General features: G+C 33.9%; 1 protein-coding gene across 2 annotated transcripts; it reads right to left on the minus strand.

Moving 5' to 3' along the window:
• Positions 1 to 2123: 2123 nt before the first annotated feature.
• LOC137807480 (transcriptional corepressor LEUNIG) lies at positions 2124 to 16349 on the minus strand. Of its 2 annotated transcripts, XM_068608139.2 has the most exons (18): positions 16201 to 16349; positions 15488 to 15585; positions 15281 to 15390; positions 14547 to 14825; positions 14371 to 14462; positions 14168 to 14258; positions 13998 to 14073; positions 11300 to 11349; positions 10590 to 10889; positions 10350 to 10487; positions 10005 to 10268; positions 6328 to 6427; positions 6111 to 6220; positions 5751 to 5900; positions 4943 to 5095; positions 4448 to 4564; positions 2679 to 2882; positions 2124 to 2543 (listed from the first exon to the last, which is right to left on the minus strand). In XM_068608139.2, exons 1-18 carry the CDS (start codon positions 16230 to 16232, stop codon positions 2400 to 2402), a joined length of 2508 nt encoding a protein of 835 aa, XP_068464240.1. In that variant the 5' UTR covers positions 16233 to 16349; the 3' UTR covers positions 2124 to 2399. The 2 variants fall into 2 exon arrangements, 1 of the variants encoding a protein (XP_068464240.1); XR_016519819.1 differs by lacking the exon at positions 2124 to 2543 and having other exon boundaries at positions 2745 to 2882; positions 4448 to 4575; positions 16201 to 16334.
• Between the last annotated feature and the right edge of the window lie 361 nt (positions 16350 to 16710).

Genomic DNA, 16710 nt, shown 5'->3' on the forward strand with positions numbered 1-16710 from the left:
TGTACTCTGACAACCGAGTGTCGAATCCCCTTTCCTAACTTAAGTGTCGGAGTACCTTCTACAGGTACCCTCATTCGATATTCTCTAAAAGACCAAGCGATCGAGTAGTTGAGACTAAAGGAGTAGCAAGCAGTTGAGAAGAGGAAGCGAAAGCATACATCAACCGTCCGACAGAAAAGAAGAAGATGAAGTCTCTCAACCGTTCTCTAAGTCTCATTTCCCTAACATAAACAATAAATATAAACAATCCTCACCTTACAAGCTAGTTTACCTTACAAACTAATTTTGTGAGGATTACTTAAGCTTAAATTTCCTTCTTAATATAATCTCAGAATTTATCCTAATAAAGTTTGATAGACTTATCAACCATTCATTATTAGACCACTATGAATATCTAGATCACTTACCTTACAAATCAATTTTATGAGGATAAATTAAGTCTAAAACTCAATTTGATAAGCTTATCATACCACTCATTATCCCCCTGTTTGCTTCCATGGATGTACGGTTCAAGAGGAAGGATGTGAGTGGATATCCATGGTTTGGATCAAGGGATGTGCAGGGGAGTGAAGGAGAGGATATACCTGTGAACAGTAAATATCCTTACCCCTCAAAATGAAGAAATGTAGAGGGAAAGCCATGTCAGCATCCCTTATTTCCAAATTTACCCTCATTTGAATGTATCACAATGCTTCATTTGAATGTATTAGTATTTTAAAAAATTTATTGTACAATGTTTAAAATATATATATATATATATATAATATTTAAAATGAAGAAACAAATCATAATAAATTTTAAGGAAGTTTTAAGTTTGTTTATTATTTTATAAAATATTATAAATCAATGTAAAAAAAAATATAGTTAAATAAAATCTTTCATTTATATATTAGTTATTAGAGTAGATTAGGTGATACCTATTTTTCAAGTTTTAATTAGATATTTTATTAAATGTGGTTGGATTTAGTTTTTTTTAAAGAAAATAATATACTATATCTAATTAAAATTGAAAATATTACTTGGATCATGGTCATCACCAAAAGGTTATACTAAACATTTTTCATTTTATTTTATACTAAATATTTAATTTATTTAATACAAAAAATCTCTAAAAACAATCCATCACTTAAAATAATTTTATTCTAACTTAAATTATTCATTAGAAACTGAAAATATAATTAATATATTAAAATGTATTATGTATTATGTTATGTTCTATTGTTAATTACGTTATATTTTTGTTGTTATAGTATTTTTTATTTTTCATTTCTAGAGGGTTTTTAATATTAAAAAATAATATCTTTTTATTTATACAAGATTTGATTTATTTTTCAATTTTATTACTTGAAGTTCTATTTTTATTTAATTTGTTGAATACATATTTTTTTTCTAATTATAGTTTTTATATTATACATATTTATATTTAACATATATATTTTTAATTATAATTTTTAAATCTACGAAATGTGTGAAAGTTTTTCATTTTAAATAAAAACAACTCATTTTATTATTAATTTTTTTAATAGGCAAGGGTTAATCTGTAAAGTAACATTTCACACCTTTAAAAAAATTAAAATTCCCTCATAACCATCACATCACTCACAAGCTCCCATGAACTTTCTTCAGACATCTACCCTAACATACCTCAATCCAAACACCCTCACTTTCTTCACACTTTCCTCACACATCCTCACACATCCACTCCCTCAAATCCTCACACATCCCCTCCCTAATCCAAACAGAGCCTATAAGACCACTCAAGAATACAAAAATCCATGCAAAAGATGTACATTCATCAATGTAAGAAAAGTCGGTATATAAGTAAAGATAATCCTTACCTTAGAACTCGTTTTATAAGGATAAGTTAAATCTAAAACTTACTTAATACTAACTCATTTTATAAGGATGAGTTAAATCTAAAACTTAATTATTTTATAAGGATAAATTAAATCTAAAACTTACTTAATACAAACTTGTTTTATAAGAATGAGTTAAATCTAAAACTTACTTAATACAAACTGGTTGAGTTAAGTCTAAAACTTAATACAAACTGGTTGAGTTAAGTTTAAAACTTAATACAAACAGAATAAAAATATACTACGCACGACCAAGAATGCAGAGGCTAAAAAACAGAATATAACATTTCATGTTTGTCACTTCCATTGTATATACCCTTTCCTATTTTTAAAATCAAAGTGGAAGGAAACTTTCCAGAGAAGTTGTATGACTTGTACAGCAAATAAGGGACGGGCCAAAAATCCAAAACATCCTTTTCAGTGTGAAAGAAGACGACCAATATAAGAAGGAATAAAAAAGGGGCAAAAAAACACTTCAGCATGTTGGGTGAAGCTTGACGGAACATCTATCTATCTACATAACAAAAGGCTAAGAAGAGCTGGTCACTTCCAGATCTTGAAATGTTTGTCATGACTAGTTGAAGCCAGAAACCCAGTAACATTTGATACTGCCAAGGAAGATACAGCCTTTTCGTGTGCATGCAAAGTCAATGTCTTGTTCTGACCGAAGTCCCACAACTCAATAGTCTGCAATTCCCATGATTCCAAATAGAAACAAAAGTTACAAGTACGAAAGAAAGGATGCTAATTTTTATTGGTGCACAGACAGAATTAACATGTTTTATTCTGATATGATTAATTACAAGACAGAAGACAACTTACCTTATTGCAGCCAATGACCAACAAAGGATAGACGGAATGGAAAACACAGGTGTTGAATTTGTTCCCAGATGCAGCAAACTCGTGAATGCATTCCCCTTTGCTGCCAGATCCAACAGTCCATATTCTAACCAGATCATCACTAAGAGAAGCCAGACATTTTCCAGACGAATCCCAGCACACAGAACGCACAACATTATTATGGCCCTAAAATGAAGCACCACAACAAGATTCATTAATAGTCAATAGACAAGAGCTCCATAAAATGGCAGATTTAAAAAGGAGACAAAGATAACATCAATGGATAAATTCTCGATCACTTTGAGAAAAATAACTAAATCAGTGTTCGAAACAAACCAAACATAATGAAACATTATTGTTTCGGGTGAAGGATAAGAGACTTAAACATGTCTCCCACCATGTGAGAGAGTCAACTTCAACCATTTGATCCGATAAAAGTGAAATTAAAGAGATTTTGTTATTGTTTTCTCTTTTCACTTTTATTTTTTTTCCAGAATTACTCATCCTTCTTCCTTTTCCTTCCAGTACCACCACACAATCAACTCCTCCATTTTCTCTTTCACCCCACCACCAAACCCCATAAGATATCTCATATGTATAATGCCATCAAATGCAGGCCCCACCATAACAACCACAACTTTCCAACCTCCAAAACAACAAGGAATTGAACTAGATTTGTTGAATCTTATGTCACTATATAATCATTTTAAATTATTAATATGTGTGTGTGTGAATGATCAAATAGTCATGGCAGTTGCGATGAAGAAAAAGAATCGAAAGCCGATTCAATGAAAAGATGGACTGTTTTCAGCCAGTAATCACAATCAAGTACTATCGTGACAAAATATATCAATGACAAGCTTCACAATCATCGACTTTAAATGCAAAACATACAAGATCGATAGATAAGGTAGAAACTTGCAGTAGCAATCACAAAAGGCAAGGCAGAAAAGTAAGAAAGATATAAATGGTATTGTAGTAAAAAAATAATGGAGTGATTTTATTCTATTCCGTTTGATTCCACCCTTTTTCACGGAACCAAACCATTCTTTAAGTCTAAATGCAGTTCAGTTGTATTCATAAAAATACATACCAAAGATAATAGAATGCGAGTTATGTTGTTTCATTCAAACAGGCCTACCAACAACAGCTACATATATTACATAAAAATTCCAATTATTGACCATATTATTGTACTACAAAAAAGGGCAAAATTATATTTAACCAACAACTATGTATTGAATTTCCTCCAACTGTCATGTAACAATAAAAACTAAAGGCATTTCCCACAAACTGGGGTTGTTATACTGATTAGATGATGCCATTATGTTTTGTCAAATCAATTCTTCAGAAATATCACTTAATTTTAAATCATTTTTAATGGTGTCACCTCATTTGAAGTCTTCCTTGGTGGTTAAAAGCCAAAGGTAAAGAAAACAAGAGAAAAGCCATAGAAGGATATTCATAAAAGAGCTGCCGTGAATGATCATAAAAATTTTACCACTGTGTGCAGCTATCAATTTTGATCTAAGTAAAAATGTCAATTATTGATCTTCATAAAGTTTGAGTTACCGAGCAAAATAATCTAACACGGGAGAGATTGTGTATGTGAATAAAAAGTTGCTATCAATAGTCATCAAGATGTTCTAAATTTGTTCATGGTCAATTAGAAACTTGAGCAGTATACTAGAAACTAAAATGTAACGTTAGAAGTAAATACGGATACTCTCAACAGAAAATTCACAGCTGACCTGTAATTTAAGTCTGCAACCCAGGGTTTCTACATCAAAAATGGATACGAAATTATCTACGGCAGCGGCAAGAAGCTTTCCCAAACAAGGTTGAAATCTCATCTGAGTTGCACCACCCTGATAAAAAACTGGACAATAAAGTTATTGAGTAAATTTCACTAATACACCCCCCCCCCCCCCGAGGTTTTCTCGAACTACACATACACCCCATATTTTTTTCATCATTAGAATGACCTACCTTAAAAGTGGGTGCATATGTAATATTTTTAAAACTTAAGGGGATGTATGAGTAATATAAAAGGGGAGAACAATGTAATGTTTTTAAAACAACGGGAAGATTTATATAGAATTTTAAAAAAATTAAGATGTGAGTGTAGTTTGAGAAAACTTCAAGAGTGCTAGTGTAATTTAATCAAAGTTATTATTAGCAATCAAATTACAAGAATACAATGGGAATTGGGATGCGCTTCACAATTCATGTTATAGATTTCGTACCTTGAAAACCCCAGTACAACTACCATTTTTAATACTCCAGTATCTTATCTCACTACTGTCACATGAGCAAATGAGGTCATCTTTGCTAGGATGAAAATCTAGAGACGTCACAGTTGTAGCATGTCCAGTGAATGTTCGAATAGAATAACTTGGCTGCAAAGAATAATCAAAATTCCAACACATATATGAGAAAAATAAAAGAAAGGGTCATCTAATTAAATAGCACCTAAACTTGTATAAGAAAAATCTTTGATGCACCCTTTAGACTAAAGAAATGGTAAAACGTAAGAATTAATTTTTTAAGCCAGTCAACTTTCAACACTAATACCAACGAAGTCAAATTTTTTAAGTTCCCATAAAAGCAGGAGCACAGGAAGAAGATTTACTTGCCATCAAAACACGTACATACATACATACAGGAAATGGCAAGGGACCAACTCCAGGATAATTTACTGACAGGATACAGCAATAGAAGACACCTAACCCTGCCTTTGACCTATTTCCTCTACTATCTATCATCTATGACCATAACCTAATTCTCAGATTGATCCAACCAAATTATCATATCAAATTCATTAATAATTAATAGGCTATAGCATTTCATAAAGTTGCTGGAGATTATTAAAGAAATAGAAGGCTAATGAAAAAATAGCGTGTATAGTGATTAATACAGTAAGATATGTAAGAAGTGAGATTAGACTAATGTCATAGTTTAACATTATGTTTGGTTATGTACAGTAAAGGAGAAAAGAAAAGACACAACAAACATGAATTTTATTTTATTTGGTTGAAGAGAAAATCGTCTTACATTATCAATATCCCAAACCCTAACAGTTTTGTCTGCTGAGGATGTAGCAACACGCAACATGCTTGGACAAAATCGAACATCAGTTATCCATTCACTGTGCTCTTCAAGAGTAGATGTCTGGTTAAACAATTCGGTGCACCACAGAGAAACCTGAACCACACAAAGCAGATAAATGATTTCATCAATATACCTGTCTGGTTTACTTGCCGAACCAACAAATCCAGTCCTGGTTTTATGACCATATTTAACAGTACAAATAATTCAAATAAAAACAAAAGCTTCTCCCTACAACCACTAAATGCAACAATTCTATTGAAATGGATATCATTCATAGTTAAAGTCAGATCAATCTGCACTTACCTTGTTATCATGGCCACCAGTAGCAAGAAGTTTTCCATCCGACGAGAAGTGACAACACTCAACTTTATGTGAACCTGCCATTATATGCTTGATCTCCTTGAAAATGAATCCTAGTGTAAAATCAACCATTTGAATTTGAATTCTTAAGCTTATCTATACAGTCATACAAGAAAATTCAAACCACAAAGCGTTTGTTCATCTATCAGATTTACCATACCTTTGCCAACTTTTTCTCTAATGTCTGAATCATCAGGAGATATGAATGAGTCAATATTGTCACCCAAACATCCATCACCCACAAGGTGATCCATATCGGCCTGCATTATTCATTGGGGGATAAGAATGTCTCGATATTGTCATTTAGACTGTCTACATATTTCCATGCTTACAACCCTATGATACAACCGGTACTGAGAATTAAAAGAATTTACACACAAGGTAGAGGTAAAGATAGCAAAAAATTATCAGTGATTTTGCATTGACTACTGAGTTTGAGAGTCTCGAAATGAGTTTCCAAAAAACCCCTTACTACAGTAATTACATTGCTATTAATACACTATGACTGCCAAACTGACCGACTTGTGTTGTGGGTCGGTTGGGTTTGTTTTGCTCTTATTTCTTCTAAAAGTACACTTAAGTAATAGGCCTTGTATTCCTAATGATACCCCCCTCCTAAAAGACCCACCTTGTCCTCAAGGTGAAAATGAAGCAAGGCTTGTTGTAGAGTAGATGTTGCCTCCCCATCTTCACAAGGAGGGAGGTTGTGCCACCTGATCAAAACTTCTAAATCATCTGCTGCTGCTTGTCTGATATCCAACACATTTGCTGGTTAACCTGGAGCTCCATGTCACGTACCAAGGTTATGGATAGAGATTGAACAAGTTGTGGTGAGCTGACTGCTTAGTCATAGGCCAACACCACATGGCTTCCAATTTCTTAGGATCTGCAGAAATTACTTGTGCTGAAATAATGTCCCAAGTATTATAAACTTCTTTCACCACAGGTGCACTTCTTATTGACCTTTAATTCATTATCACTTCATATTTGGAACACTTGTCTTAAAGGCTCCACGTGAACTATTAAATCCTTGTTGTGTATTAGTATATCGTAAAGAAAAACAGAAACTAAACGGGTTTAAGCACATAATTTATCAAACTCTGAAATGTGGAGGGGGCATTAGTCAAACCAAATGCCATGACCAAAAATTCTTAATGTCCCCCATGTGTTCTGAATGTTGTCTTCTCCACAACTTCACCCCTCATCCTTATTTGATGATAGCCAACTTTGAGGTCAAGTTTCAAAAACACTGCAGCCCCCAATAACTCATCCAACAACACTTCTATGAGGAATAGGGAACTTATTTGGAATGGTAATCTTGTTCAAAGTCCTATAGTCAGCACAACCTCTTAGCACCATCCTTCTCTTTTACTAATATAATGGGTCTAGAATATGGGCTTATGCTAGGCCTAATGATTCCAACCTCTAGCATCTACGTAACTAATTTTCCAAGCTTAGTCATTTGACAATAAGGATATATGCCTATATGGTCACAAGTTGTTAATTGTTGATTCATCCTTCAAGTGAAACCTGCCTCCCTTTTAGTGGGAGTGCTTCAAAGGGTTGGAACACTTCTAAAAATTGCTGCAACACAAGGTCCACCTCTGATGGCAAGAGTTCTTCAGTTACAGGACTCTGCTGAATCAATCAACACTCCACCATGACCCCAGCCCCTCTTTGGTTAGATCACACTGTACAACTCCTTGATTGAAGCAGCCCCTCTTGCATGGTCTGACTCACCCTTCAATATTCTCGTTGTCCCCCACCTTAAACTCCATAATCAAATCCTTAAAGTTGACCACCTAAGGAAGCGGACAAATTCAACCCCAACACTACATCAGCACCACCTAATTCAAATAGAAAAAAGAAATCTCCATTCTCCATTCCTTGTAGCTGTAATTTGAGTCCTTTAAAAATCCCTTGGCATTGAATCTTATTCCCATCATCCCCCACTTTCATAAAATAAGTGGGAGTATCTTTAACTGAAAAATCCAGGTCTTTCATCAATTGATGTGAAATAAAATTGTGCATTGCTTCGCAGTGTATTAGCACTATTACCCTTCTTTCTACACACTCCATAGATTAAGGGACCTTCTTGATGTGAATCCAGCAATAAATGTAATGATAGCTGAAATTCCCTGTCTTCTTCTCTTGGGCTGTCACAATCTTCCACCTCCGCTCCCTCTTGCTCCTCCACTAAAATCATGACTCTAAACTACTTGGTTTTGCATATACGATCTTGACTAAACTTTTTGTTACGTCTAAAACATTCTATTTTTTTCATCTTCTCCGTGCAATTTTGCATTTTTCAGCCTTTATATTCTCCTTGTTTCACCCTTGCTTGAAACCTTCCATTATTGGCAGCTTTGGCTCCAGATCCTATAGATGCACTTCCTCCATTGGCCTGTCCTTGACTAGTAAAAGTTCTGTTGGTGTTGCCCACATTGTTGTTTTGTATCCCTCAGAAACTCCTACAAGAATTAGCCAGTCTAGTCCCACTATTTCCCATCATTTGGGTGACTGCCCTGTTCTTTTCTTCTACCATAAGTGCTTTATTTATGGCTCCAATTAATGATTATGGTACATATAATATAACAGAAATTCTGCCCGCACATCTTCCCTGAGGCCAATTTCTTACAAATAATCTTCCTCAATTCTTTGCATCACCCCAGCATACTTTTCAAACTGATCTAAAAACTTAGCCACTTCCACCTTGTTTCAGCCCCAACAGCACTGCAAAAGGGGAGTTCGCAACACTAGTTGGAACCTGTCAACATTGGCACTTTTGAAAACCTCCCAAATTGATCTTGGGTTGCAAGACTCCCACCAAAGGAACCAACTAAGTGTCCGTCCCTACAAAGAAACCAGTACACTTCCATCTTCTTGTTCTCTAATGCTCCTCTAATTCGGAGGTACATCTTCAATTGGTGGACCCATCCGTACACTCTTCCTCCACACTAAATGAAGGTTTCTCTAATGGTTTCCAGAGATACAACGCCAGGCTAACCCACTCTGCTTCTGACTCCATTCCATCACCTCTACTCTCTGATTTGTTGTTCTTCAAGCCTCCTAACCCTCCCTGATTTTGATTATCTATTTTCTGCACCATGCTTTCTATCTCTCTGTCAGAATCTTCACTCTGACTCAGATTCAAACATTTTCTCTACAATTTCCATTCTTCCTTCCATTTTCTTCTTAGCCATTGAAGTCCTCTATTTTCCTCACTTGCGTTAATTCTTGATACCCACAGCTCCGAGATCAAATCTGATACCATTTGATACAACCGGTACCAAAAATTAAAAGAATTTACACCACAATACATAGAGGTAGAGGTAAAGACAGAAAAAGGTGAACAGTGAATTTGTATTGATTACTGAGAATTTAAGAGTCTCAGTACTTCCCCAAAATGAGTTTCCAAAAAATACCCTAGGTACAGTAATAACATTGCTATTTATACACTATAACTGCCTAACTAACTCACTTGTGGGTCAGTTGGGTTTGCTTCGTTCTTATTTCTTCTAGAGTACACTTTAGTAATAGGCCTCATGTTCCTAACCTAACACCTTACATTTCCACACTATAGTAATGGAACACCGATCACAAAGATGACCAATACCCAGTAGTAAGTTTTATTTCTTGAGGGGTAAGAGACATGCAAACATTTACAAATAAATATTTTTTAGTCCATTATTGTAGTGTAACAGTAGCTTAGTTCTCAACAAAAAAAAGGTGCAATATTAGGATACCACAAACAATTTTTCAGAAGATGTTGATCTCAAATCAGGCAATGGATATATTTAGTTATCCTAAAAAAATATGAATGAAGGAGTCTCTGACCAATTGATTTTGTGATGATGTAAGTGAGCCCAAACCATCAGTACCAAACACAAATGCTGACTTAGAGGAAGGAGCATTCTGTTGCAGAGTTGACACTGTTATCATCTCTCCAGGTGTTTGTGTAGATGGTGTTGAAGGTGAACTGTCAGGTGAACTGGCAGGTGAACTGGCAGGTGGTCCGGTGGTGTTTGCAGTTCCAGAGCTAATGCCAGGACCTGAAGACGATGCTGATTTTCGCTTTCGCACTAATTTAGTTTTTGGAGCCTTAAATACAAACAAGCTGATTAAAATACCTAGATATGTACTGAAGCCAATAAATGCTGAACAAAGGCAGTAGATAAAAACCTGATCGTTTCCTTGTAAGGAATTGGACACATTTCCCTCTATAGTCATGCTTCCAAGACCACAACCAATTTTTTCTTGCTGCTGGAGATTCTCACACGGTTGGCTTGGAAGAAGATGTTGAGAATATTGTTGAAGCTGCTGCTTGTAAAAGACAATTTAATATATAACAAATAATTTGGTGAAGCTCAAGGCAACAATTTATTGAATACATACAATGTGGATTAGGTGACCAGGTGATACCTTAAAGAACACATCTGAGTCTGGATGGGGCAACATTGGGGAACCAACTTGTGCAGGTGATCCATTACTCAGAACTAAATCATCTACAGAATTTGATTGGCCATCTTTCACAAGACTCATGTTTCGATCATTAAAAAACATCCCGAGTCTTCTGCTCTCGATATCACTGACAGGAGGAGAAATCAAATTTTGTTCTGCCAGAAGCATAAGTTGCTGCCGTAGAGAAAGTTGATTGAAAGATTGTGGACAGTGCATCAAATTATTTGGCTGGAGAAGACCAGAACGAAGTTCATCTAGTCCCTAAAATAATTACAATTAAATCATACATAGGATTAAAATGTTGATGTACCTAAATTACCTAAAATATCCATGTCACTAGCGATCTTGGCAATTTCAATTTTACAAGGACATCTCATTATAAGTTAAAACTTCAACAGAGGCCAATAGTAAAGTTATACCCAAACCAGCAAAAGATGATTCCCCTAACCTTGAACCATACTGATGCTCTATCAGACAGGTAATCCCCCTTACTGTAGGACTTATACGAGTTTGCTTCAACAGTGCATACTATTCCCTAATTATATTTAGATTTATAGTTTGAAATTTTAAATTGACAAAACAATGATCCAAGATGGATTCAGGAAACCATCATATAGAAAGTATCATAATTTTCATTTTGTTAGGGAGAATTAGGTCAATATTAGTCTTACAGCTAGAGGCCATCCTTTCAGAGTCAAATTGCTACCACCTGGATTAGAACCTGAAATGAGAATGATTATCAAGAAAAATCAAATGCAGATAATAAACCAAACCATTAAAATTACAATATAATTTATGAGCATATTTTTATTCACACTCAATAGCTTTAATCATAAATTATTGAACTTTAATAATAAATAAATCCATTGTTTTAATTAAGATTTATATAATTGGATTTATTTGAGCCTTAACTATTATTTATGTTCATTTTATGTTTTTAGAATAAATAGTATGAAGGAAGTGTCGACCTTTGTAAATGGACCAAATATGCAAAAGTCCAAGTTCCTTCTTTGAAAAAAATCAAAAGAAAATATTTGAGAGAATTTTATGCAAAGTAGAAGAGTTTTACTCCACCTAAGTAGAAGTTGGGTCTTCTCCATTATTTTCTCCACTATCTTCACCAAAAGTGGTGCCTCCAACATGGAATGTGGAGGAGGTTGCATGGAGCATGCATATTTAAGGAGGGGAAACACTCAAAAGACCAAGATCTCTGAGTGCAAAGTTGCTTCCTTTGTTTATTTTTGTGCATTTTTTATTTTTGTAGGTTTGTCTTTGCATGGAAGGCTAAACCTTTTTGGTTGATTACTTTGTAATTCTTCATTGAGTTAAGAGGTTTTGATAAATAAAAGTTTTTAATATTCTAATCTCTTGGAAAACTGGTTTTTATGAGAGGTTGTACTTGATCGCATGATTGAGAGTTTTCCTTATCTTAAACTTTAGTTTTTTAGTTAGTTCGCATTGTTCTAATCAATTTCTTGGACGCATAATTCAAGAGAGAGGAAATAAGCATTCACATGGAATATACGCATGGAACAAAGTGGATATTGATTAAACCAGTAAACTATACTGGTGAGTTTCAGTTGAATCCGATTGGCGCATGTTCAATCTAGTTTAACTTTGTTTGAAAATTGAGAAAGCACTAATCTTTAGAGAACCTATGAAGAATTCAATGGTGAAATAACTTGGGGATCAACTCTTTATTTGTTGTTTTAATTTCTTTTATATTTTCTGTTAAACAATCTTAATCCTTCTTTTATATTTTTATTGTTATTGGTAACTTTTTTTGCTTACAGATAGAATCTAAACATTGATCTACTAATTTCACTATTGGATTCATTGGAAAACGACTTGGGCTCATCTAATCACAATTATACTATCATCTCTCTATTATTAGACAAGTCTATGCTGAAATCATTTTAATTTGACAACAAAACGACAAATATCAATAATACAAAACCAAGAGATATCATTATTGAGGGGGCACATAAAGCAACTACGAGTCTGAGTAGGAAATGTTAAATGTTTCAAGATATCAAAGCTGACATATTTGTGTTGAGGTATCCACTCCAATAGCTTAAAAAGCATAGAAAAGTCTGGAAAATATTGAACTGATTTAGATGTTCTTTAAAAAAAAGGAAGGCATTTTCATAGTAATGAGGAACATAAAAGTCATGCACCACATTCTTATACATAATTGTATTTATAATGTCTTTAACTTAGAAAACAACATCATGCCATGGGATAAGTAAAGTCCCTTGATGTCCATTTACTGTTACAATTTTTAAGGCTCAAAAACCATATAAATGAATTTAGACTTTGGACTCTATAACTTTTATTTTGCATCATAGTTCTCGTAACAACCATTTTATAAAAGAACTAGCATTCAGAAAACCACATCACCGAAAATATTAGGATGCCAGGAGAAGGTCTACCAGTGAATGATTTTGTATCTCAGGCATGATGTGACAGAGACTTTTAGAAATATAGTATTATGCGTTTTTATTTTAACCATGCCACCATAGCCAAAGGGAATAATTACAAAATAAACTTAAAAAAGTTAAGACTGGTCCCTGACTTTATTTTAATAATGTAAATTGGAATTGATGAATTTTAGGAGGGAGAAATCAACTATAAATCAAATTAGATCTGTGATAACAGGAGGCACATTTGCATGCATTGATGGTTGAGAAAAGAAAAGGGAAAACAAACTAGAGACAGTTACAGCAAATTACAGATCTGAAGCTATTAAGCTAATGATTCAATTGCCTCAGCCATTTAAAAGCTTTGAATCACAACCAAATTTCTGACTTCTGACAAATATTTTTCAACAAATACCAGAAACAAATAAAACTATTCAAAGTGAAATACTCTTTTTTAATTATATTATACTATAACAGTGATGCATCCATACCCAATAAGAATAAAACATTTTGCATTTCTTTAGCATCCAAACACAATTTATATTCTCATGAAAGAAATGTTAAGAGTAAACACTTCATGGGCACACAGATATTATGTACAATTATCTTCAGTTAACAGGAATATATTTAAAGATTCCTTATTGAATTTAATTACCAAGTCAATTCTCTATTGAACTTACCAAGTCTTTATTCAAAAACTAACAAGTGAATGTGATATGATTGAATAACTCCTTTAGTTGTAATTTGTTAGCTTATTATAGCTGTCTTCTTCTGTTTTGTGTTTCTCAGTTACAGATGTCATCATGTCACTGTCAGGATTATTGTCAGATGAGCTTCTGTAGTCCACATATAATTGCTAAAAACAGAAGCTCGATCACTTGTAAACACTCAGATATTGAATACAGTTTTCTGAATAGTGAAAGTAAATTTAGAAACAATAAATCCGTACCATGACAACCAATAAAGGATCCTTCTGAAACAACAGCTTGAGACCCCAGCAATGCATTCATCTCACTCTTCATATCCTGTTTAAGGACCCAAGACCAGTAAGTACAAAAATATTATAAATTTAAAATGAGTTTGTACACAAATCAAGACACTAGTTATGTTCATAATTACTTGTGTAGACCCTAGAAGCTTCTGGTTCAGATTTTGAACATGTTGAATATTCCCAGGTAAAATGCAAGGAGGAGCACTGAACAGTGGCTGCCTGCAGACAGAAATTTGACAACTAGAAAATTCAGCCCAAATTGAGATAAATAATCAATAATAGATGGCATGAATAATGAATTGTCTCATCAAAGAAAACAATTGGTAGGTACCCTGAAGCCATTTCACCAGATGTTCCTGCTGCTTTCAATAATACTGCATGGTTTGGGTTTAGAAGCCTACCAACGTCATCAGCTATCTTCTGCTGCATGAAAAACAGTACAAACAATGTCATTCTAATCATATAAAAACAGTAGGGCACTGTTATAATCACAGACAGACTATATACCTTAACGTTTGCATCTTCTGAAGCATCTCTCTGACATGGAAGCTTCAACCTGTCCTCATATAATCTTGTTGCCATAGAATTAGGAGCTGCCCGGTACTGCCTTATTAAAGGATCATTGATAATAGGACATCTAGCACTGCCACTAATAAGTTGAGTTCCGCCCAGACGCTGCTGCTGAGCACGTCTTTGCAACAAGAGTTGCATTTGTGTTTGTTGATTCTGGTTTATATTCTGAAACTCTTGTTCTTGTTGTATTAATCGAGCTTTAGTTTGTTGATTCTGTCGTTTTCAAATTTAGACATTTATTATTTATCTATGCTACATATTAAACATATTGAAAAATGGGCTAACCAGAGATATTGAAACAAACATCTAGTTCTGATCCTGACAGCAACGACAACTTAAGATGAAAGATATCAGTATTAACAATCTTAATCATCTTAAAACCACAGAAAATGGTATATGAAACACGATGGCTAGTAACAAAAGATAAATACCAAATCATGTCTGTTACACTAATACACACATACACATACTTCATCAGATTTATAAAAAAAACATATAGGCATGTCTACAAAAAGAAAGAACATCACTGAAAGACACATACTAACCTTGATTTCCATTTTCCAATAATAGAAGCAGGAAGATAAAAATTAGTATATACCAAGCAGGATAACAAATAATTAGTCACAGGGATTAGAACAAAATAATTAATGTATATGAAAAATACACACCTTACTGTAAGATGCTGCTGCTTCTGTGTGCTTCTGATTTGCCCGGGCAATATATATGTCCCAGAAGACAGACCACCACTCCAAGAGAAAACCACTAGGTGCTTCTATAACTGGGGAATGTGGCCAAAAGTAAAGGTCAATTTCAACTTAACACCTTTGCATATACCTTATTTCAGTCCCCTAGGAATGCTCATATAATTATCTTACCAACAGGACCCGTTGAAACATTTCCTTCGGCCTGAAATACTCTTGCACTAGCATGCAATTGTCTCTTCATGAGATAATCGTGGATATACAAATCTAACCTGTTCCCCAGACCCCCCAAAATTGATAAAAAAAGAAAAAAGCTAATTAGAAACGTAGACAAAACTATAATAAAATAATAAGTGATGGCAATCAGAGACCCGCACAGCAACCAAATTTTGTTCTTGCAAGTAAAATATCAAGGTATACCACACCATGCAAAGAACTGTTGATAACTACAAGACAAATTCCCATCAATCATTACATATTTAGGACTAAAAATAACAGGTTAAAGACCAAAAGGACGTATAAGATTGCATATGAACTACTCCAAACAGAAAAAAAACCAAACGAAAAACAAAGCTTGGGATGAAATGCAGAAGAAAATCAAAGGAGAGACTCGAGATAATGATAAAACGCAGATAATGCAAAATCTTGCAACACAAGAAGTTGTGAACAGTAACAGAAGAGAGTGAAGAAAACCCAAAAACTCAAACCAACGTGATCACATGAAAACCTGAACCCTAAAACACAAACAAAAAGGTTAAAGCGGGCACAGAAGTCACCAAGAGAGAAACTGAATGAATCAAAGAGGAAGAAGAAAGAACAAAGAAATGGGTCAAAAGAAAAGAGAAAGAAAAAAGTTTGCAAATTCAAAGAGTGAGAGGTTTTGATACATTTTATCAGCTTCCCAGTTGGAATGAGACATGGTTTGATCTCCGAAGAGTGGAAAGGTTTGATCTTGGCGATGCCCAGCGTAGAAGAAGGAGTGTGAGTGTATGGCTATGGTGACTGCCTCAGAAAATATGTTTCCCGCTACACAGTATGCAAGAGACTGACAAAAAGTCCTTAGATTTTTCCAAAATAACTAATGTTAAAATAAATAAATAATTAAGTTTTTATTCTCATAAAGATCCTGATTTTATCTCTCAATTTAAAAAAATATTTTAATTCTTCATATTTAAAAATAATAATTTAATATCTCAGTTATTGTTTAAAAAAATAGTATTAAAATAATAGTTTCATCTTTCACATTAATTTTTAAGACTAAAAATGTACGTATTTTAATTTAAGAGGTTAAAGTTACCTTTTTATTTCGAAAGATCAAATATGAATTTTCTTCAAGTTTAAAGACTGGAAATATAATTAAGAACACGATTAAGAATACAATTCAGTCATAAAAATAA

The sequence above is a fragment of the Phaseolus vulgaris genome, chromosome 3 (genome assembly GCF_051622355.1).
Source record: "Phaseolus vulgaris cultivar YP4 chromosome 3, ASM5162235v1, whole genome shotgun sequence".
In the NCBI taxonomy this organism is placed as follows: domain Eukaryota; kingdom Viridiplantae; phylum Streptophyta; class Magnoliopsida; order Fabales; family Fabaceae; genus Phaseolus; species Phaseolus vulgaris.

Coding starts and splice junctions, on each gene's coding strand:
- LOC137807480 (XM_068608139.2), bottom strand. CDS start 16,232: ATGTCTCATTCCAACTGGGAAGCTGATAAAAT. Junction 11,350..13,997: donor ATCCTTTATTGGTTGTCATG/GTACGGATTTAT, acceptor TTCTCATTTCAG/GTTCTAATCCAGGTGGTAGC. Junction 6,428..10,004: donor CATCATCACAAAATCAATTG/GTCAGAGACTCC, acceptor TGAATAATGCAG/GCCGATATGGATCACCTTGT.